The sequence below is a fragment of the Ambystoma mexicanum genome, chromosome 7p (assembly GCF_040938575.1).
Source record: "Ambystoma mexicanum isolate Mex_15411 chromosome 7p, UKY_AmexF1_1, whole genome shotgun sequence".
Lineage (NCBI taxonomy): Eukaryota > Metazoa > Chordata > Amphibia > Caudata > Ambystomatidae > Ambystoma > Ambystoma mexicanum.
Genome location: NC_090939.1, coordinates 450,384,535 through 450,409,375, shown reverse-complemented (window position 1 = coordinate 450,409,375; position 24,841 = coordinate 450,384,535). Strand labels below are relative to the sequence as shown.

The window sequence follows — 24,841 nt, the reverse complement described above, 5'->3', positions numbered from 1 at the left end:
CCATACCCTGGGACTGACTACTGTCTCCCAGGGCATGTAAAGTCACCATTGGCTTTACTAGTCCCAAATTATTAACAGACACCAGTACAAACCATCATATTGTGGACGTACTGGTCGGGGCAATTCGATTGCCCCGGGGTCTGTTAGTCGAGGGGGCATGTCTCCGTCCCCCCTGATCGAATTTTGGCTGGTGGCAGTGGATACTACTTTTTATTTTCGACCGAAAATATATTCCTATGGGATTTTCCCATTGTTCGAGGCTACCAACTTTAATTATTTAATTCTCATAGCCTCGAACATATCACCGTTTTATTTAATTAATATTAATTCGCCGGTTGGTATTTTTTGCCAGGACTCGATTAGAAAATGGCAATTGTGTTCTCTTCTGTGACTCCAACCCAAGTCAAGCCCTTTGTTCCACTTTTTGGCGGGCTTCTCCACAGAAGCCTCCAAAAGTGGTGCCACTCTGTCTGGGTACCACAGGGGGCGTGGGAGGGGGTTTAGGCACACTGGACTGAGTTACCTTGGTAACTCAAGTCGCTCTCTTGTGTGATTGGCCCAAGTGGTGAGCCGGTCGGCTCACCACTTAGCATGTTTGATTGACAGCTAGGCTGAGTGAATGGGGGTATGCTGCATAAAAGCAGGGCTTTGGGGACTGGAACTTCAGAAGTCGCCACAGGACCTGAGAATCTGACGAGGGAGAAGCTGAGCCGACCTACCACGACAACACCACCGGTGGAGCCCTGCGGAACCGACTCACGACTTCCCGACGACAGAGAAGATCTCATGGCTGGAGAGGCTTCTTCCCCTGACTGGTGGGCACAACCAGTTTACCTTCTTCTCTTCGCACCCCTGACCAGCTAAGTGGTCGAATGGGCCGTGCCAAGCACCCCGGCAACCGGATAGCCACTTACCACTGGACCGCGAACTAAAGGACCGCTCCTTTTACCTGAGAAACTCCGCGGCTGGTTTCTTCCCTGGCAGTGCAACGGACTCCTGTCTTCCTCCTCGACGAGATCCTCTCTTCCCCCAGGACGAAGCACCGACTTGCATCCGCTGCCAGGAACAATTGCCCCGCTGGAGTATTCTCACCACTTTAAGGTACCGTGTCCGCCAGGCCTCCCTTTCTAAAGATTGCTACAAGGTAATAATAACCCCTTAACCTTCTGGACTGGGCTGGCCGCCTTGACCTTCTAACTGGTCCCTTTCTTTGGTCCAACTCCTTTTTGAACCTTTACAAGACTCTTGTGCACTGCAAATGTGTGACCTTGGACACAATTCATTTGATCCTCTTAAAGTGGATCCGGCCTACTGACTCTAAACTCACAGTGTTACTTGCCTTGCTCTCTTGTTGTGTTCGTGAAAAAGTGTTGGGATCTGTTCCAATTTATTCTCTGCTTTTCTCTCCCTTTTTTTAAACGAATTATTAGAGAGCCATCAACGTTAAGCGCTCACCGCTGTCTGAAAATAAGTGGGGCTTTACTTAAGACTTGTCTAATATTCTTTGAAGGGAGTGTATATCTTTTAGTGACCGTGTTTTTGGATTGCTTACTATTAGTGCCTGTGTGTTTTTCTAGATGTGGTTTTAAATAAATAATTATATCTCTTTTACACCAAGCCTTGGTCAGTGTTTACTTGTTCTACTATGTTCTTTTGACCTATTGTGAATACTCTGTATACTGCCTAGTTCTTCTTGAGGGAAGTCTGACTGCTCAGCTACAGCTACCAAGTGAATCTGTGTGGTACAGACTGCTACCAAGTGGGTTTACTGCCAAACACCTGTAGTCCTAAATCTTTTGCAGTGGTCCGAGAGGGAACTGCACAGGTTTCTGCCTAACACCATTGATTAGAGAGCTGTATTTAAGGGCATTTTCGGATTTTTAGCCCACTTTTGTGGCATTTATTCATGTAACTGGTAACAGCACTCACTGGCCTTCTCCTGCAGGGAGTTCTGTTTTGACAATCATCTTTGCCTGTGTGTGGCAAGGTGGTGCAGCTCTTTGTGATTTTTGAACCATGCACAGTTTTGCAGATTTGGCGGGCACAGGGTTATTGCTGCCATTTATAGCAGTTTTCTTTCCCCATTGGCAAAGGGGTGTATTAGGGTGCATTGTCATGGGTTGAAATTTCCCACACAACACCACACCGACCTGTTTGGCTTGTCCCAAAAACACACACACACTCTCTGTAGTTTGTCATAGTACTTGTGTCTGCAACGTGTGCCTCTACAGATGTTTAGGACTATGGCTCCCATGATTTCACACCATTGACTACACTGAGTAGGGCTGATGATAGTTGTAGTCCAACATATCTGGAGAACCAAAGGTTATGGAACATTGTCTTAGTACCGCCCAACCCGGCCCAGCATGTCCAACCCTAGTTAAACCTGATGGCTCTGTCCTCTGCAGTGCATTACACCCACACATCCAGCCAATCACATCCTTGCATACAGTGGCAATCCATCATCCATCCAAACAATATGCTCACCAACCGGTTCATTTTCCATCCATACAATTAAACTGATCCATTCATAAACAAACCCTAATACTTATAAACAGCCAGACATATTGGCTTTGGCAATGCCAGTTTTCAATTTCGGACATGCCACTCGAGGTGTGATGAGAATGTGAGGTGGCAAGCATTGTGCACAGTAGCAGGGAAGTAATAATAATTTGGCATTTATATAGCGCTACAAACCCTCATGTATCTGAGCGCTGCTTATTATTACCCACGGTGTGTGGTGCTCATTTATCGACCTCGGAAGGATGAAAGGCTGAGTTTGGACCTGCCGGGATTCGAACCTGCGTTAGCAGGCTCTGCCCGGATGTCAAAGCGAGCGCTCTACTTGCTGTGCCACTTGACCGGCTTATTATATGGGAGAATAACGCTGCATTCTGTGCATTTTCTTTTGGCTTTGACAACTGCCACAGGTGCTAATGTTCCACAGCAAGTTGCCTTGGCCCATGTTTTGCCTCGGTGTGTCTTTCCCCTTACTATTTGGAGGTGCACTAATGCTGACTTCTTCAATCTAAAATGTTGGTGGATATGGCCTTTGTTCCAATAAGCCCTATGATAGGATGTGAATGAAATCCTTTGATCCACCGGAAGGAATTGGAGGCAGAAGTTTGAAGTTGAAGAAACAGGACCATACAACTTTAGAGTTTGGCTACATTCTTTAGTAATCTCTGGAATTGTAGAATCTGTTTTTAGGGAGGCAAGCACACCAGTATTGATACTTTGTGAACGTAAGCCTCCCAATAAAAACAGAGCCTGAGTGTCCTCGTATAGCTCTATAACCCTGCAAAAGAGCTCAAATCATAGCCTCTCCTTTATTGATGCCATCCTTTCTGTGTCTTATTTCAAATTTGGGAGACACCCATATGAATTCATCCAAAGGTGAAAAGATTTTAGTAATTGTAACAGATGAGTAATTATTTTTCTGTGTTTATTTTCAAATCTTTGATATTATCCCTGACACCACATTATGTTGTTATTAGGAGCAACACTACCTCAAGTTCTAGAGCAGGTGCAACATATTCCAAAATATCAAAGAAAGAAGAGTCGCTGAAAGACCAAGGCACAACACATACAGGAACAGAACGTTTGCAATCAGGTATGACTCATGTTTGTGCATGTTTTCTTAACTACGTTATGTCACAAATGTAAGTCAGTCTTTCACCACAGTTATGATTTTATTCAGTATGTTTTGTCCTGTTGTCGTTGACTTCAAGAAGAATGTCAAATATCTCCCTTAGCTCCTCAACAGATCTTCCCTTTTCTTGTATATTACCTTCAATCAACCAATGAGGCTCGGAGTTTTACTAATGCTAGTAATTTATGACTGAAGTTTTTTCCTTCTCCAGCATGGGGTCTGGCATGGATTCACAAGCTCATGAATATTCCCCGTCGTCAGGCTGGGAATCCTCGGTAAAGAAAAAATCAGTATCAGTTTCGTTTCTGATCTGTCTTTCTTAGTAGTAACCAATCACTGGTCTCTGGGTCATACTGCCCCCAGCCAATGACTGCCCTCTCCCTAAGCCCCTCCCCCGGCAGCCATCCTCAGATTTTTACCGCATGTTCAAGTGTTGGGAGTCCTCGTGCTATACCTCTTGAGCTTTAACTGCGTTTTCGCGCTTTTTTCAAAGAGATTTTCTCATTTTTCGGTTAAATCGAGCCTCAAGCTCTACTTCTGATCAACGGGGACCCGTTTCGGAATTTTCTACGCCCCTCAAGGATGAAGTTTTCATCGAGTTACGCTTCTTGGAGGATTGCAGAAGATCCGAGCCCTACCATGGACATGGCCCAGGACAAGGAAAGCTCAACGCCCAGATCCAAGCTGATCAGGAACTGCTCTGGATGCGGGTTACAGAATGTTTTCAAGGAGGACGAGCATTCGAGATGTCTCTACTGCCTTAATGAGGACAAGACGCACGTGGAGAAGGAATGTGCGTTCTGCAAGAACCTATCGGAATGGACCATGAGGGATCGTCGTTCCCGCCTCACCAGCTGGCTGGAGAAGGGCCCAGCAGGTGAGAAGAAGAAAAGGTCAGAGCGGTCTTCTAAGTCCTGTGAGGGCGCCCCGGCAACGGGGGCCCAACAGAAGGCTAAGCTCCGCGGGCACCGGGAGCGCCGAACAGTCGGGCTCTTCGGCTGCCAGGCAGCGCGTGCCTTCCCCGGCACCATCAACCACGAGTCAACGCTCTGGTTCGGGGAAGAGGAAATCCGAGAATCCGGGTAAGCTTCTGGAGAAGCCCCCGCAGATCTTCTCTCCAGAGAGGGAGGCGCCCTTCTTCATCACGACCCGGAGTCGCTGAACTTGCAGGCCTGGCTCCTGCAGCACTAGAGTTTGGAGGGTACGCTATCCCGGCTGACTGCAGAGAGGTTCTTGCAAAGGCCAGGGCGTCCTCAACTCTCAAGTGCTACGGACATAAGTAGAAGAGGTTCTCTGTCTGGTCCCGTGCACAGAAGATCAACCCTCTACGGATTACGGCACCATACCTACTGTTGCTGGCCAAAGCTGGACTAGCTGACGCTTCCATCAAGATACATCTGGCAGCGATCTCCCGATACACCAGAACTGCAGACGGCCATCCTTGTGGTCTCATCGACTGGTGAAGGAATTTATGATGGGACTGTTCCGATCGTTCACGCCGGTGAAGGCTCCAGCCCCAGCGTGGGAGCTCATCGTGGTGCTGACCAGGCTCATGGGGCCGCCATTCGAGCCTTTGCATTAGGCTCTGTTGAAATTCCTGTCGTGGAAGACAGCGTTCCTTGTGGCCATCACCGCCGCACGACGCGTGGGAGAGATTCAGGCCCTATCCTGCAAGCCACCATACTTGACTTTTCACGATACTAGGGTGGTGCTGAGGACGCACCCCTCTATCATGCCCAAGGTGCCGTCGGACTTCCATCTTAACGAGCTCTTGGTGTTGCCAGTTTTCTTTCCGTCGCCGGCCGAGAGGACTTTGCACTCGCTGGATGTAGCTAGAGCGCTTAAGTTCTACGTGGACCGAACGAAGAGTTTTCGGAAGACATCACAGCTGTTTGTGAACTTTGGACCTGTGAACCAAGGGAAGGCTCTCTCGAAGGCTTCCATTTCCAGATGGCTCTCCGGCTGCATCATGCACTGTCACCGGTTGGCAAACCGACCGCTGCCCGGCCGTCCAAGAGCCCATTCGACCAGAGTGATCGCTGCTAGTACGGCGTTCTTGTCTGGTGTTCCCCTGCTGGACATCTGTAGGGCTGCTACGTGGAGGTCGACGCACACCTTCACGAGATTCTACTGCGTCGACCGGGATTCCAGGGAGGAGTCCAGAGTCGGCCAAGCAGTGCTGCGCAACCTGTTCGCTTAAGGTGAGCCTGGTGAGGAGTAAGAGTTGCTTAATGTTGAGTTTATGTAATGCTTAATGTTGAGCCTTTTGCCACCTCCCGTGGTTGTGCATGTGTGTACTGCTATGTATTCTTATATTCATGAGCATGTGAATCCTCGCCAGACGCCATGCTGGAGAAGGAACAAGTTACTTACATGTAACTGTTGTTCTGCAGCATGGATCTGGCATGGATTCACATGCGAACCCTCCCTCCTTCCCCTCTGCGGCTCTTCACTTGGTCATACTGCCACTTTACGTGCTACCAAATCTGAGAATGGCTGCCGGCGGAGGGGCTTAGGGAGAGGGCAGTTATTGGCTGGGGGCAGTATGACCCAGAGACCAGTGATAGGTTACTACTAAGAAAGACAACACAGAAACGAAACTGATACTGATTTTCTCTTTACCGAGGATTCCCAGCCTGACGACGGGGAATATTCATGAGCATGTGAATCCATGCCAGACTCATGCTGGAGAACAACAGTTACAGGTAAGTAGATGTTTTTTGAATTTTCACAAATCAAAGACATCTGACCACCAAGAACCATACAAATAGAGGTCAATTGCATGTTATGACCACATTACCTATACTCTAGTACGAACCCAGCATGTAAAGGCAGGGTCCCACGTTTTAAGCTATACAATCACATTATTTTATTCTTACATTGCTAAGAATTACTTTCTACTTATTACTGATAAATCAACATCATACACATAAGGTGAGAGAGAAGCCTCACTCCCCCAAAGATTCCTCCCCGAGCGTCACTGCTATCCCATACTCACATCTTTCATGGAGCATACAGTTGAAAACAATGTTTATCCTTCTCCTGTCTGTGTCTTGTGAACTTGGCACTCATTCTGTATTTAATTTTCCTGTATAATTCTGAGTACTTGGTCAAATAAGGTGACCACTGTTTGTAAATGTTTCGGGAAGAATCAAGTGTGCCAGCCTTTCCGTATTATAAACTTCCCATATGTTCATCAGACATTCCTTTTTGGAGGGAAGCTGAAGTCTTTTCCACGATATGACCAAGCATGACTTGGCAGCAAAATCATGTTGTGAACCAAGTGTTCCAAATCCTTGACTTCCTCATATATGCCAATGAAGGGGGTCAACTATATTTCCCGTCCCATCCAGATTACCAATCTGTGAAACTGCTTCCCGCCAGTAGATCTGAGCTTGCCCACAAGCCCACCACAAATGCCAGCATGTACCCAGTTCTCCACATCACCTTCAACTCAACATAGGGGGCTAATACCTGGAAGCATATTGGATAATGTTATCGGAGGATGTCGCTATCTATGCAGAAACTTCATGGAATGCATTCTGTACAGGGAAGGTCTTGGGATCTCAAAGTTCTTTCAACAGAAGAGGTTCCACAAACCATCCAATATCTCTCTCCCCAAATTGGCCCTCCCATTGCACCCTGATTCCAAGGATTGACTGCCAACATTATTTCTCCATAGGTTCTGGCGATCAGTCCCTTCCAATATTTTGTTTGGGGTTTTTCAAATGAAGTGAGGTCAAGACCCAAATTATCTGCCCATCTGGTATCAGATAGGACTCCCTTTAATTGTAGGTATGAGAAGACTGACAGTGGGCCCACATTCAGTAATTCTTGTAACTGGGATAAACTTCTAACATGTCCATCCTTCCACATCAGACCCGTCCTTATCAGGCCCACTTTATACCACAACTGAAATCTAAGAGGATTTTGCAGCAGATCTCTAATGGGCAGAGCCCAGATACATCTCAGGGGAGACAGCTGTGAGGATAAACCTTAAGTGTCTCTAGTTTCCCTCCACAAAGGACTGCCCAGAAAGGGTGAAAGTGCATCAATTTTGATATCTTTCAACAAGGTACCTACAACCATTGTCCCAAAGTCACCAGGGCCAGTGGAACAGTTTCCAGATTCACCCATTGTTCAGTGGTGTCCGGGTTCTAGTACTTTAAGATCAGTCAAACCCATGCCGCTCCTTTCCTTGGGAAGGACAAAGGTTTCATACAATATTCTAGACTTGGAGTTTTTCCAAAGACTGTTTTAGAGAAATGAAAAAGCTGTTGGGCAGTTGTATCGGCAACATCTTGTACAGATGGCTTTTTGCTCTTTTATCGTGTTCACCGGCAAGCTTTATTTCGTCTGTTATAATGTGTCTCTGTGTTGTACTTTCTCCAGTCTTAAACTCTGCATATATATTGTGGCTGCACTTCCGCCTGGGTTTTTAGTTCCCAGTCTCTGTTGGCTCCCCACCTGGGTTGGTTGAATCTCTCTTTTATGTATGGGTTAAATCCCTTGTAAACTACTTTCTTCGATGCTATCTTGTCTTCAGGACAGGGACAAGTCTCTCTCTCTCTTCAAGTGACATCGGTATTCTCTGACCGAATTGTTAGTTTTTTGCTTTCTCATGTTTTTACAGTTCCAATTGTTCAATTTTATATTTTTGTTCTGGTCCTTAGGACTGGGACGAGTTTCTTTATGCAAATAGAAAAATGAGTCACACCTGGAACAATGAGACAACTCTGTGCACAACTATTTAGCAAAGGATTGCCAAACCAAATTCAAGAGATAATGTGTAGTATTTAATGATTGCTACAAAATAATTGTTTCTAACTGGGAATAATCATCAAAAATCAAGTCCCACTTCTCAATATATTCTGTAACCAATACAAGAATGTAACCCAAAGTAATAATATTTAATGCATGTTACAGTCGAAGCTTTTAAAAAATACAATGATCACTAAATTCATCATCATTAATAAAGGAACCAGATGTAAATGATTAATTGAATTCACAAATATGACATACAACTTTACATGCATAAATGAAAAAGACTATCTCAGTGTTATGAATGTAAGCAGTTAGTTCTATTAGTTCTATTTATCAGCAAAATATTTGAGTTAGCTTAAAGATAATAGGAATTTACAATTGGAATTCTAACTATCGTTCGTTGAGTGTGAAAAATGTTCTGCCATAACATTTCAGCTGTAACAATCAAAAAGACTTTCAAGTACGGTTTCAGGTATAATATCCGCTTGTCTGTCGATATTGTACACATTATTAGTCGATTTTTCAAAGTTTCTTGTTCTGTCTTTTCCCCATAGAATCTACATACGTTATCTAGTTGAGAGATAATTTTACGGTTAGCTAGAACTTTCTTTTGTCTGCCACAGAGTCGTAATCGTAAAACATAGATTTCTATACAGAGATGATGGAAACTTTACGAGATACGATTCTGGCATGCAAATTTATTTTAAACTGAATTGATTATTTTTAATTGTTTATGTATCATGCACAATTGGCGTGTGTAAATCCAATTGTTTTGCCAAAGCATCTGTTTGGCACGAGTTGGATTAGATAACAAAAGTTCAACCGAAATATCTGCTACTGTCATGATGTTAATGGTCTGTCTCCAGATCGCCATAAAGCAATGTTCTGTGGATTTTACATAGGTAGACAGGGTGTGTAACAAGGATGCAGGTTTAGTAGGCATTACGCATTTCCTGTAAAGCAAACAAAGTTTCCAAGCATAAGAGCTGTTCCAAGAGAGTAGGCACAATTCATGCCTGATTTTGCATATTGGCTGGCACATTGGTAGACTGAGGACTCACTTCCAAAATATGCCTTCTAGTTGATGCCAAAATGATTCAGGCCTCCAAGCTCGGGTCTCTGCACCATACAAGACTGAGGGCGCTACTTTTTGGTTATACATTTTTTATCAGCAGAATAATGGAAAATCTTCCATATTTCGCATGAATGATGCAAGCCTGAGCAGCTGCTGTTGATACTTTTGTTTTAAGGTCGGTAAGATAAGGGAGGTCAGATTTCTGATTATTCACGTTTAGTCCCAGGAAGCGATATACATTGACCACTTTCAGTCGATCTCCATGTAGAGACCAGGTGTAGGAGCATTTATTGATTTTATTCTTCGAGTCACAAATTAAAATCTTGGTTTTCTCCAAATTGATCATTAATAGGCTCTCAATGGTGTAGTGTTCTAGAGCGGTTAGAAGATTTTGTAAGCCTTTTTGGTTCTTTGACAGGAGAACTAAGTCATCTGCGTAAAATAACCACGGTATGATCTCTTGGCCTAGTTTTGGAGGATCCCAAAAACTCTAGTGAAATAGTGCCTCATGTCAGAAATAAAAAACTTGAATAATGCAGACACCAGAATGCATCCTTGTTTAAGCCCTCTAAAGATGGGTATGGGAGTTGACAATTTACCATCTAGAGTTAGTCAGATTTGGACCGTTGTATTGGTATGTAGCTGTAGAATTAACGTTTGGATTGAAGATGGACAAGCTGCATTACTTAGTTTTGTTTTAGGTAAGTCTCTGGATGCAGACTCGAAGGTGGTTTTAAAGTCATGTTTGTTCTGAGCAATTATCCAGTGACTGAGGTCTCTCAAAATTTATCTTGCAAACAATTTGACCGGGGCATCAAGTAAGGCAATAGGTTGATAATTCACTGGTAATTGCAGATCTACCTTTTTAAAGACAGGAACGATGATTGATTTCCTTCAAGAAGATGGGATTTGCTGAGATTTTACAACTTGAGTAGATATAGTTGGGTGGATTTTGGGCAAGGCTTTGGAGTGAGTCTTCAACATGGCATTACTGACCCCATCTGGGCCCGTAGCCCTAGAGGAACTCAGCTTCGAGATGCAATGCAAGATGTCTTCTTGATCAACGGTGATGGTAATATCACCAGAAATTGTTTTGTCTGAAGAGTCTCCATCAGTAGAGGTTGGAGCATACAGGGTACGATAATGGTTCCAGACTTCCTCTGGGACTGCATTAATCTGCGTAGAAGTCTGGGTGATTTGGTTCGTTTGATTGAGTAGGCTCCAAATGAGGGCTGGATTTATGGTTGCAAGGGCTTGTACCATATGCGGAGTCTTTTTGCATGACTCGGGATGTACGTGATCTGACCCAGTTTTTATATCGAGCACTGAGACAGCTCAATACATTAGAAGTATAGGTGGTAAGGGTTACAGGGTGGCTGCGACACAAAGATGCAGTAAATTCAAATCAGATGGGCACATTCGAGGAGCCTAACCCATGTTGCAGGGTGGCTGCGGCACAAAGATGCGGTAAAGTGAAGTGGGCATACAGGCACAAGCATACAGCAGGGGGGAACAGGCTGGCTAAATTCGGCTTTTAAACAGGGTTGGTGAAATGCAACACACTAGACTAGCTAAATTTGGCTTTTAAACAATGGTTCCAGACTTCCTTAGGGACTACGTTAATCTGCATAGGAGTCTGGGTGATGTGGTTCTCCCGATTGAGTAGGCTCCAAATGAGGGCTGAATTTTTGGTTGCAAGGGCTTGTAGCATATGCTCAGTCTTTTTGCATGACTAGGGCTGTACCTGATCTGACCCAGTTTTTATATTGAGTATTGAGTTGTCTCAGTGCATTAGAAGTATAGGTGGTAAAAAGGCAAATTGTTCTTTTAGACCGACGAAATGTAGTTTTCTTTTCATGCAGTTCTGCATCAAAAACATGCTTGTCCCTAAGTATGCACTTTTAGAGAATGGAGGGTTGCTGCTTAAATATCTGTAGGACTGCAATGTAGAGCCCTTTAGAGTGTAGTACTTCTGGACATAATGTGTTGCTCTTTCTTAGAATATGGTCATTTACATTTTTCAGTAGTTTTGGGGTGCAACGAAATCGATTTCTGCCTCCAGATAAAGTGAGGTCAGTAATATAGAATTGTGATTTTGCTGGAGTTCGAGATAATTGCCACGTCCAAGTCATTGAAAGGAGCTCATGGTCACTATGGTTCTGAGGTTTAATTTGAAAGTATTCGATAGTAGCAAATAGATCTCAATCAGTGTATACATATTCGATAATTGCTTGTTGCTGGAGTCCTTTCCAGGTGCTGTTCGGAGAAATGTCACCTGGAATCGCTCAGTTTAGCATGACAAATTGTCTGTTGGCCATCAAAGAGGACCACGGTCGAACAAGAGTGGATTCTGCTGAGGTTGTTTTAGATATGCAATGTATGTTCAGATCACCTGCTAAAATGGTATGTGCTATCGAAGAATCATTTGTAATGAGACCTAGAATGTCTTCTAGATCTTGAAAAAATATGTCTGCTTCTATGCCGGCATAATTCCAATAGACATTTATCAGGGCTATTATTTTAGGTGGAATTTTATCTTTGCTAATTGGATGTATAAATTGGGGGCGGCCCGCGGTTCTAATTGTAGGTCAGAGGCAGTCCTGACCGCAATTAATAGCCCAGCCACAGGTCTTCCTTTGGCTGAAGCAGGTAGTAATGAGGCACTGTAACCGTCCCAATCGGCGGTTCTGATAGCCAGATTTCCTGTAGGGCAATAATGTCATAGCTATTAAAGTCATTTGATCTATTGTTCATAAGATGCTTGAAGCCCCTAGTATTCCATCTGGCTAGATTGTAGTACTGAATGCTATCTGTCTCGAATTGTTAATTGTGGTCCGCAAATCGAAGACATGGAAATCTACCATAACTGGCGAATTTCAGGGGTTTTTCGGTTTTACTTGCAACTATAACGTCCCTTTAACAACGTTTTTTTACTGAATTTCATAGGTTTTTAGTAGCGCAACTTTACCATAATGTCCCTTTAACAAAGTTTATTTACTGAATTTCATAGGTTTTTAGTAGCACAACTTAACAATAATATCTCTGACTTTATGTACATGTAACATGGAACATAATGAACCCCCTCTACTGAATTTGATGTCTGCGAACTCTTCTAATGTCCGCGGACAACATCAACACTACCCAAAAAGTCTGGGGGGGGGGGTATGTTTAATTGTTATATCATAACATATCAACATTGTACAAATTCACAAACCAGCACACATACACATTATATGTAGTAATAAAGAAGAACTGTAACCCATATATATAACACATTAACCATTAATTTAAATACAATATGTTCTAAAATGGAATATACCAAAAGAAGATAGGCTTCCAACATGATTACCTCACAGAAACTCCACAACTAAGAGCAACAGCAGATCTGCAGACCAGTAAGAACACACATTACCAGAAGCTAGTAAGTGTACTACATTTTACTTATATATTTCAAAACGTTCTGTATTAGACACACAAAAAGTGAATTTTCTTTTTTTCTCACAGAAATGTCTAGTACTCTGGAGTGGCTAGAGGAGCATTTCCCACGTGAGGAAATGTCTGAAGATAGTGAACCTAATGGTACACACTTTACTATATAAACCAATTAATAAATATTATTTTATATACATTTAACATATACATTTATTTTTGTACAGACCATACAAACATTGAAAATAGTAAACAAAAAGAAATATTGGATAAGACTCTCCAGCACATGGAAGAAAAAATGGACCTACTCATGGCAAATTTCAACAATTTTAAAAACTTTTTGGAGGATCACTTGAAACAAAAAACTAGATACCACTGTCCCACATGTACCTGTCCCCCCTCACCATACCTCAATTATCACCAAAACGTTCAGATGAGACTTCCATCCCTTCTTCACCTCATATGAATCCTATTGAAACCCCTAATTCGCCTGTGTTTGTCTCAGTTTCTGCTTCACCTTCTCTTTCATAAATGTAACATCGATATATAATAAAGTAAAATTATTATATTGTGTCCTAATTCATTTCTTGTTTTTTTTTTTAAAAAGCAGTTCAGATGTCCGCGGACAGCGCGGATGTCCGGAATGTCCGTGAAGAAACGAAAATGGAGGTGTCCTAGTAACACTATACCTGTCCGTACTGTTTGCTAGCAAGTTGAAACTGTTCTTAGAACGCACAAGATGTCCGGGATATCCGCAATTAACCAAAATGGAGATATTCTAAGAACATAAAGCCTGTCTGTAATGTTCGCAAACCAGTCCAATCTGTTCTTAGAACACATTCGGTGTCCGAGATGTCCGTAATCAAAGTAACACACACAGTGTCCTGAAAAGTTCGTAAATACACAAAATGGGGGTGTCCTGAGGACGCTAGACCTGACCGTGCTGTTCGTAGGCAGATTGAAACTGTTCTAAGAACACATCAAGTGTTCCAAAATGTTCGTAAATAAACAAAATGGGGGTGTCCTGAGGACGCTGTCCGTATTGTTCGCAGACGAGTTAAAACTGTTCTAAGAACACAGGCAATATCCTGAAATGTTCGTAAATAAACAAAATGGGGTTGTCCTGAAGACACTGTCCGTGTTGTTCGCAGGCAAGTTGAAACTGTTCTAAGAACACAAGCAATATCCTGAAATGTTCGTAAATAATGAAAATGGGGGTGTCCTGAGGACGCTGTCCGTATTGTTCACAAGCGAGTTGAAACTATTCTAAGAACACATGCCGTGTCCTGACATGTTCGTAAATAAACAAAATGGGGGTGTCCCGAGGACGCTATGCCTGTCCGTATTGTTCGCAACTGGATTGAAACTGTTCTAAGAACAAACGCCTGTTCATAACTGTTCGCTTTGCTTGTGTCGCACTTTTAATTAGTTTCAGGACCCGAACAGTGTTCGTAGAACACCAAAGCACATGCGCAAAACAGTTCCCGTGCATTTGGTGTCCTGCGGACACCGGTTCCCTTCGCGGACATGGTCGCGAAGCTATCATGTGACCGCGCCCACGCTGAGCGTGTGTTCTGACTGCGGACACTGTTCGTGTCCCCCGAACAATTTAAAACTACCTTTTCAGGCAATCCACAATATTTTTCAATAATAAATCACCATAGCACAAGTCCCAGACAGTAATTCTGAGTTTCTACATACTTTTTGGGACTTTTTGAACCTTTTTTTGGTGTTCCATCTGTCCGCGGACAGCGCGTGTGTCCGCGAACCGCGCACAAGCACCCCTCTAAAAGGCCACACCCTAGAGCTCATTCTCATTGTGTTCCTGGCTATCTTACAGAACACAGTGCATTTTGCTGCCAACTTTCCAGATTTTCATCTGAAACCTGATGGCTTCCATGGCTGCAGTATTGCCACCTGGTGCTACATCTGCCTCAGCACCACCCCCACCCCCTCCCCCACTCCCTCCACCACCACCTCCACCTCCCCAAGGGCCTGAAGAGGTGAACAGGAGTGAAGATGCAGAGGAGTATGAAGAGGATGATGAGAATGAGGTAGTGGAAGTCCCTACTACCAGCACTCGCCGCGAGTCTTGGGTGTGGCGGTTATTTACCATTTATGGTAACGAACCTAAGGCGCGTGCAGACCAAGTCACTTGCAACCAGTGCAAAATGTTACTGAGTCGCGGGAGGACTGGTTCGTACAGCTTTGGTACGACTACTATGGAGCGACACCTAAAGTCGTTCCACGCGGGGGCCGTTTGCAAGGTTGTACCTTGCAAGGAGCACGTAGTAGGTTGACTTCCTCTACTACATCCTCTGTTTCCGATCCTGTCACCACAAGGAACACTCCTGTGGGACAGCGTATTCCTCCAGCTGCCTCACAGGCCATTCACAATGCTGATGACCCTTACCTTTCGAGGGTCACAGTTGTTTGTATGTACTGTGATGCAGTACTCTGCAGGGGGGAGAGACTTCGAAGTGCTTTTGAGACTCTGGTCTCAGAGCACGAGAAGACCTGCTCACTACCTAAGTAAGGCCCACTCTATATCTTCCTCTCTCCACCTGCCCTTTCTTATCCCTGTGGTTGGTGTTCCCCCCTACCCTCCTTTTCCCTCCTCTCCTAGTGTGTTGTGTGTAAAAAAACAAAAAAATATTAAAAAAACAAAAATTTTAAAAAAGGCTCTTTTCAGAGCCGCCTTTCACAGTTTAAAAATAGAAGTGAAAATAAATGAAGCAGGGCCTTGTGTATTTTTTAAAAGTCCGCGGACAGTCCGCGAACATCTAAAATGTTGAGGTGCTGCCCTATCATAACCATTGCAGTTTTGTCTGGGAGGAAGTGGTGGCTCTGAAAAGAGCCTTTTGGTGGTGTTTGTGTTTGAAAAATTTAAAATGCTCAACACCTACTACAAAACGGATGCTGTAATTCCAAAGAAGGTCGCAATGTCTTTTGTACATTTCTCAGAAAAATCTGATTGCCAGCATAAGTAAGATGGACTCCATCGCTGCGAAAAATGTATGTGCTACGAAACATAATATTTTAATTGTGAAAAGAGGACATGCCAACATCTCTTAAAAAAGCACAAACAGCCTTATTGACATTGCGCCTTGCTTTCTCCATTTGTGGACCAAATGAAGAAGAACGCAGCCACATTTGTCTCTGCGCAATGTGGGAAAAAATTACTTGAGAATTTGGAAACATGTCCATGACCTTCCCAAGTCCTTCTTTCATTGCAAATTGCAAAGAAATTCCAGACACATGTCCTAAACTGTTCCCTCCACAATGAATTGCAATTATGTCTGGATGATGCTCTGTCTCCAAAGTAGCACAAAGAGGTAGCAAGTCCAACCACTTTATTCCACGTACTCCATGCCAGTGCACTTCCACATGTGGGAATCCAAGATCTTTAGCTACTCCACAGCTTTCTGCATGCACCTTCAACCAATGTATCCAGGAGTCTCCCAAAATCCAAACAATCTGTTTTCTGAAACACACAGCCATAGCCATCTGTTCTTCTCTCAGGAAAAAGAGTATGTGACAAACTCTCTCCTGGCACAACACACCCACTAAACTTTACTGACCAATCCCTTGCTCTGCTCATTCTCATTTGCATGCCTCCCCACCCCAAAATCCCCGGATGTAACACGCGATGTCTGCGGACTACCGCCATGTCCGCGGACATATTGTAACATGGACAGTCCTTCTACCATTTCCATTTTACTTTCTGTGCCATTCCCTCATTGGATATAGCTAAGCAGTCACACGACCATCCACCAATCACATCCAAGACCTCTACATCTAACTGCATCATCATAGATCAGCACTTCAAATGTACTGTTAATCACTCTGAGTACACGTGTCATATCATTGGAAAGCACCTTCTACAAGAAATACTGTACAAGTCTCCAAGATTTCTACTTGCAGCTGCATGCATATCCATATGCATGAACACAAACTACAGGTATGCATATTTTCTGTATAATACATGTACAATTCTTATACATTCATATACACCGATCAACTGACTTTTAGCTTGTATAACCTATCAAATGAACTTACTGTCATTTTTCCCATCTCCTATAATCAACTGTCACTTCCAAACCTATCTGCCATTTAATTTCTTTTTACACACACATTTGCAAAGCTTGTTGAACTAACATATTTAAAGTAAAATATAAAGAGTTCACATAGTAAAACAAAATTGCATGCACACACTATGTTCAAATATCAAACAACAATACTTGTACAAAAACATAAAAATCAATGTCTAAATTAACATCAGTGCTATATACAAACAAAATTACTAATTTGTTTCCTTTACAATTGCAGTGAAGACCACTCTCCTGAAAAGCATCAGCAGAATTTGAAGTACAAACAACAACTAAGAAGAAACCTGCTAATGCCACAAAAAAAGTAAGTTAAATACCACCATAATATTTGTACTATTATTCAAACATACTTTAAGGTTAATTCATTCTATTTCTGTGCCTAGAAATGGAGATTGTGCACTATTCTGTCCACAAATCCCCATTTGTTAAACAGAGATTTACAGGCAGAATGGCGCACATTTTCCCATTTTTCGGCGCACAAATGACACAACTCAGCCCCTAGAATTTTGATATTATAGAACAAACAACTGTTTTAATTGTATACCATTAGATTTACTATTTGTACTTCTGCACACCTCTGTAACGCTCACCTGATTCCCGCAGAGGCGCCGGTCTTGACTGGGCGAATACCGTATCTTCAAAGGTGATGTGTAGCACACGGTTGGCTCTTTGGGCTAGACCTCTGTGCACTGTATGTTTGACTCGAAGAGTAAGATGTCTGCAGATAGAAAATATGGGATTAATGAACTGGGGTTATTGGGTGTCTCTCTCTTCTTCCCCTTCTCTTCTCCTGTAGAACCCCAAAGGTTAATGCTCTCACCTTAGGTAAGTGAACGCCGAACTCTCCATCTGCCTCGGGGCAGGGTGCCGTAACCAGTTTCTTCACTGGATAAGGGTGCAGGCCTCTTGACCTCAGAGGACTGCTGTCCGTCGTTTACTGCACGAACGGTAAGTTCCGAGTATTTCAAATGTCTTTAAAAGTCTTTTGTAATGATGTCTCTTGTTTTGCAGGGTTCCGGCGATGGCGGATGAAGGGCTGAAGTGAGTTGAGGATGGAACCCGTGTGAGAAATAGAAGCGCCTGGAAGCACGTAAGTAAGCGCTTGTTGCTTGCTTCACGATGCGCACTAACTGTCCTTTTATCTTGCAGGTACAAGTTCGGAGCTGCTGAAGGGTGCCGGAATACCCACTGGGTTCGACGTGGGAAGGAGTAATGGCACGTGAGTAATAAAGTTACCCAATGTCTTTAAACGCACCTTCTTTTGTCTTTCAGATGCCGGAATGCAGTGCGAAGACCTCCGGAGCACGCGAAGAGTAGGTAAGCCTTTGTCTTTCAGATGCCGGAATGCAGCGCGAGGCGTTGGTGACAGCCGATGGACCAGGTAAGAGAAGCGCTGTCACTGAAGACCGTAATGCTAACCTGTTCTTTCTTGTCTTTATAGGTGTTGCTGAAGACTGGATTCAGGATGGTAAGCCTTTTTCCCTTAGGCCCAGGATCAGATGCAGAAGACACGATGAGCGTTCTGCTGCAGAGGATGCAGAATAACGCAAAGCAAGATTCATCCATCGGGTGTGGTTTAAATAGCCTCCTGTAGTGCTTAGGCGTCTCCTTCCACAGCCTCGCCTAGGTAAGAAAAGAGTTCCTGCTTTCCAGAAGAGTTCCAGTGTTCTGAACCTAGGGAGTGGCTCCTGCCCCACCCAACAGGAAAAGTAGTTCCAAACAGAAGAGGATTAGAGGCTCAACTGGCAGGTAAGTAAGCAGCATGGTCTGCTGCAGGTAAGTCCACCCAAGCATTATGAGCCCGGCGCTTCCAGCGCTGGGACTGGGCATATTTATGAGCCTGGTGCCACTGGCGCCAGGACAGGGTCCAAAAGGTCCCAATTGGGACTGGTTGGCACTCAGAACCTGGGTTATGGGTCTGCTGCCAAGGGAGTTGGGTAAGTCCTGACCTTTTGGAAGCAGAGATCATGACAGCACCCCCCCTCAAGGCCCCTCCCAAACCGGGCTTCTCCGGGGATTTGGGCTTGTCAGGAAATGTTCGATGGAATCTTTTGATTAGACGAGGAGCGTGGACATATTCTGCAGGTTCCCAGGATCTTTCTTGGGGGCCATAGCCTTTCCAGTCAATTAGGTAAAATAGTTTAGATTTGGAGATCTTGGAGTCCAGGATGCTTTTGACTTCAAACTCGAGTTCTCCATCAACTAGGATAGGTTTTGGAGATTTAGTTAGTCGGGTTTGAGGTTGCACGGGTTTTAATAGAGAGACGTGGAAGACCGGATGTATCTTCATGTGAGGGGGCAAGACCAACTTGACCGCTACTGGGTTTACTATGGTAGTGATGGAATAGGGACCAAGGTATCTTGGGTTGAATGTGCGTGGTCCTTTTAGAGGTAGATATTTGGTGGATAACCAGACTTGATCTCCTACTTGATATTGGGGGGCTTCCTTCCGATGTTGATCTGCTCCTTTCTTGTATTGTTCCTTAGCCCTTTGAAGGTGAGAAACGGCTTCCTTAAAGGCTTGGGTGATGGTAGAATGCAGGTAGTCTACTGCTGGTGTTCCAAGATCTTGGAGTGGATCCAACTCCGAGGTTCGAGGGTGACTGCCGTATAGAAGAAAAAACGGGGTTTTCCCAGTTCCCGAGTGGACAGAGTTATTGTAGGCATATTCGGCTATCCAAAGGATATCTTTCCAAGTTTTTTCAGTTTGTTGCAGCATGCAGCGTAAATACTGTTCCAGAGTTTGATTGGTCCTCTCGGTTTGTCCGTCGGTTTGAGGGTGGTGACTGGTCGATAGTCTCACATCAATTTGAGCCGACCGACAGCAACTTCGCCAAAAATGAGAAATAAATTGACTACCTCGATCCGAAATTAGAACTGAAGGAAAACCGTGCAGTCGGACGATGTTTTCGAGAAATTCTCGTGCCAGAGTTGCTGCTGTTGGCAAGCCTTTGAGTGGAATGAAATGCGCCATCTTGGAGAATAAGTCCACGATTACTAGGATCGTATTGTATCCGGAGCATGGAGGTAGATCGGTGATGAAGTCCATAGAAAGCGTATGCCAAGGGCGAGGTGGGATGTCAATAGGGCGTAAGAGGCCGGCTGGTTTTTCCTTTTGACTCTTGTTTTGGGCGCATACTCCACAGGACATTATAAAGTCTCTGATATCTTTTTTCCAAGACGGCCACCAGAAATAGCGCTTGATCTTTTCTGAGGTTTTGGCCATACCGGGATGTCCTTCCTCTTACAATCTGTTTCAACACCACACTTTTTGACAAGCCAAGAATGGTACTCACGAATCTTCGGGCTTTATCAGGATGTTTGAAGAGTAGAGAGACGTCCCCCCGTGCGTCCAGAGACCGTGAGTAGTACTCTGTGCACCCAGGGGGCCACCCCCTGGGAAACCCTCGAGGGGAAGAAAACCCAGATCCAGACAGGTCCCGATTGATTGGAACGGAAGTTCGTATGATAATTGAAGATGTAGAAAATTAACTTGCTGTACACTTGACGTCAGGAAGCGGAGCACGAATAATCCAAGGTAAGATGCCGGGGAAACCCTGTTAATACCAGGAGAAGGAGAGCAGACTCACGAGAGACGTGACTCAGAGGAAGTCGAGGAGAAGCACAAAGTGACAGCAGGAGGAGAGGAGCCGCGGTTGCGAGAGGCCGACGGCGGAAGGAGGAAAGAGGCTGAGAGATGTAAGTGAACCAGAAACGGTGAGTACCGAAGCGGCCGCAGCCGAAGCGGAGTAAAGGAAGCCGAGCAGGGCTAGGATTAGTTAGCACGGCAAGCCGTGTGGAAAAAAGAAACAGCGAACTGTCAAGGTTGGCAGCCTCTGAGCGGAGAAAAAGGTGCTGCGAGCAGCTAGTACGGCAAGCCGTGTGGAAAAAAGAAACAGCGAACTGTCAGGGTTGGCAGCCGCTGAGCGGGAAAAAAGGTGCTGCGAGCAGCTAGTACGGCAAAAGCCGATCGAGGAAACAGAAACAGCGAACGGCCAAGATTGGCAGACGCTATAATGAGAAAGGTGCTGCGAGCAGCTAGCACGGCTAAAGCCGAGCGGTGAAAGGTAGGGAAACACAGATGGAAAGCAATGCATACACGGGAGCGAGTAGCAACGCAGAGTGTTTTAGTGATTCAGGGTTTAAGTAGGAGTGATCAGGTGGAACTGAGTGCGAAACTAGACCTGCACCGTTAGGTAGTAGAAACGTGATCCAACAGACGCCATCTTGAATTCCACTGTGTGCGCCGATGATGGTGAATCTTCCAATGTTTCCAAAGAGTTCTAGGGGTTTTCCTAACAGTATGCCCTTCCCGTGGGGTGGAAGGTCCGGGTTTCCACGGTTGAGACCTGTGGAATCGGCGCACCAGTGTAGGTGCATGAACTGCAGACGCTGGTTCCCAAGTCCTGTCAGATGGTCCATAACCTTTCCAATCTATAAGATATTGAAGACTTCCCCGATGATATCTGGAGTCCGCTATGGCCGATACTTCATATTCTTGTCCTTTAGAGGAGTCAATAGGCAATGGTTTGTTTCTTTCTTGTCTTTGGAACCTGTCTGAAACATTCGCCTTTAGTTGAGAGACGTGGAAAACATTATGTATCCTAGACCAAGAAGGAGGTAACTGAAGGCGATAGGCCACCTTCCCTACTGCCCCGGAAACTGTAAATGGACCAAAATATTTGGGGGACAGTTTATTAGGTATCAGTCTTTTTGGGAGGTATCGAGAGGACAACCATACCAAATCCCCTTGATGGTAAGTAGGTTCTTGGGATCTTCGCTTGTCCGCCTGTTTTTTAGTCTTTTCTTGAGTTTCCTTGAGAGCTGTTCTAGCCAGGGCATGTCCAGACTGAATGTTGGCCACCAATTCTTCTACTGCAGGAGAGTTGGTAATTCTGGGAGGAGTGGTAGGGATTATTATAGGATGATATCCGTAGGTACAGTAGAAAGGAGACATTTTGGTAGCAGAATGTTGAGAATTATTGTATGCTATTTCCGCATAGGGTAGGAAGTCGTCCCAGTTGTCTTGGGTAGCAGAAATGAAGCATCTAAGGTATTGTTCCAAAGATTGGTTCAGCCTCTCTGTCTGACCGTTAGATTGTGGATGATATCCCGAGGTCAGATCTCGTTGTATTCCTAAGGATTGGCATAAATTCTTCCAAAATGTCGATATATATTGTGGTCCTCTATCGGAGATGATGTTTTTGGGGAGTCCATGCAATCGGAATATTGTCCTTAAGAAACAGGATGCCATCTGAGCTGCTGTTGGGAGTTTTTTCATGGGTATAAAGTGTGCCATCTTGGTCATTGAATCCACCGTCACCATTATAGTGGTATTATTATTTGAAGGTGGTAGATCTACAATGAAATCTGTAGAAATCTTTTCCCAAGGTTGGTCGGGTAGAGCGGGTTGGACCAGTTTTCCTACTGGGAGCCTTCTTGGTGTCTTTTCTTGCAGACATATGACGCACGACGAAACGTAGTCTTTAACGTCTGCAGATAAGGTGGGCCACCAAAAATGACGGCTGATTAGTTCCTGAGTGTTGGCTATTCCTCTGTGACCTGCTACTTTGTGATCGTGGCACATGTGTAATACTTGCTGTCTTAGGTTTCCTGTAGGTACAAACAGACTAGAGCCATAGTAATATAGACCATCTTCTTTCTGGAGCTGGTGGATCTGGATATCACTATCTTTTATGTCTTTTATTTGACTGCGGACATCTTGGAGAAATGAAGAGACTACAAAAACAAAAGTTGTGTGCGGGAATATCTTCTCCTTAATTGTACATTCTTCTGTTTGTAGACTGCGAGACAAGGCATCAGCCATTTGGTTACAGGTGCCAGGAATGTGAGTAATTTGAAAATCAAAAGAAGAGAAGAAATATGCCCATCGGGCTTGACGGCTGTTCTGGCATTCGAAATTCTGAAGGACTTTAAGGTTCCTGTGGTCAGTTCTGATAGTTACTGGATGTCTTGCTCCTACTAGAAGATGTCTCCATTCTTGGCATGCCTTCTTAATGGCGAGTAATTCCTTTTCCAGAACCGTGTAGTTTTGTTCTGAGGACGTCAAGGTTTTTGACATATAGGCAATAGGATGTTCTTTGCCGCTAAGAGAAGTCTGTTTCAAGACTGCTCCTATTGCAGAATGAGAAGCATCTGTCTCTAGAAGGAATGGTTTGGTTTGGTCCGGCAATCTAAGGATGGGAGCAGATGAAAATGCAGACTTTAATTCGTCGAAGGCTTGTTGTGTTTCCTTAGTCCACACATATTTCCTTCCTTTCTGTAGAAGTGTAGTCATTGGTTTGATGACTTTGGAGAAGTTGGGTATATATTTCCTGTAGAAATTCGCAAAGCCAACAAACCTTTGGATTTCTTTGACTCCTTGTGGAGCTTTCCAATGCAAAATGGCTTGTACCTTGTGGGGGTCCATGGAAGCCCCTTCTTTGGAAAGAATAAAGCCCAAATAAGGAATCTTTTCTTGATGAAACAAGCATTTCTCTAATTTGGCGAAAAGGTGATTGTCTTGTAGGCGGTGTAGTACCTCTGAAACATGAGAAATATGCTCCTGTAGATTGGTAGAAAAGATCAATATATCGTCAAGATATACGATCAGTGAATGAAGTAATAAATCCGAAAACAAGTGGTCTACGAATCTTTGGAATACTGATGGAGCATTAGCCAGGCCGAAAGGCATAACATGATATTCGTAATGCCCAAAAGGGGTGCGGAATGCCGTCTTCCACTCGTCTCCGCTTTTGATCCGAATTAAATGATAAGCGCCTCTCAGGTCCAGTTTGGTGTAAATGGAGGCACCCCTTACCGCTTCTAAAATATCCTGAATCAAAGGCAAAGGATATCGATCCTTGTAGGTGACCCTATTCAATCCCCTATAATCAATGCACGGTCTCAGTTCTTTGCAGTCTTTTTTCGGGATGAAAAACAAGGATGCTCCAGCTGGACTTTTTGATTCAGTGATAAGTCCGTTGCGTAGGTTTGTCTGAAGATATTCCTTCAGGGCCTCCTTTTCAGGATTAGATAGGGTGTACATCCTTCCAAATGGGATCTGGGCGTCTGGCAGGAGATCTATACTGCAATCGTCTCTCCGGTGAGGAGGCAGTTCCTTGAATTCCTCATTAGAGAATACTTTACTGTACTTGTGGTAACATTCCGGTAACAATTTCAGATTTAGCACTACTGCATTAGAGTTCTGAGAGATCTCAGGTGCCTGGGAGGTGTGTATTCCAGTAGTACCGTTATGCTGGCATGTGGAGGTACAGTATTCTGATCCCAAAAACATGGTTCCAGCTTTCCAATTGATATAGGGATTGTGTTTAGCCAACCAAGGTATTCCCAGGATTATCAGGTAGTGAGCTGCCTTAATGAGATCAAAGATCACTTCCTCTTCATGGGTAGATATCCTCATTGTGAGGACGGAGGTATTGGCTTGTATGGGTCCAGAGGATAAGGATTTTCCATCCACTCCTTCGACTGGGATTGGTAGTTCTTTAGCTATATGGGGTATCTTGTTCTTGTAAGCCCATTCGGTATCCATAAAAAGACCCGCTGCTCCGCAATCTACAAGAGCTGGAACGTTTTGGAGTGAAACATCATTAAATCGGAGTGTTACTGGTAAAACCACCATTTGAGTGGAATTAGCCACTCCGTTGAGGGAACTCGGAGTTCCATGCCCGTTCATGGTTCCCTTTATGAACGGGTGAAGGCGTTTCCCGAACGCCGGGGAGGGACTAGATTACAGTCTTTCAAAACATGTTTGTCCGAACCACAGTACATACAGAGACCCAGAGAGCGTCT

The 24,841-nt window shown here is 44.3% G+C and overlaps 1 protein-coding gene across 6 annotated transcripts in view; it reads left to right on the top strand.

The window, feature by feature from the left end:
- DCAF6 (DDB1 and CUL4 associated factor 6) overlaps window positions 1-24,841 on the top strand; it is a 2,172,363-nt gene that overhangs the window by 1,600,661 nt on the left and 546,861 nt on the right. For all 6 annotated transcript variants that reach the window (XM_069636466.1, XM_069636467.1, XM_069636464.1 and 3 more), the window contains one exon: window positions 3,498-3,613. In XM_069636466.1, coding sequence (XP_069492567.1) covers window positions 3,498-3,613 — 116 coding nt within the window. The remainder of the gene's footprint in view (window positions 1-3,497; window positions 3,614-24,841) is intronic.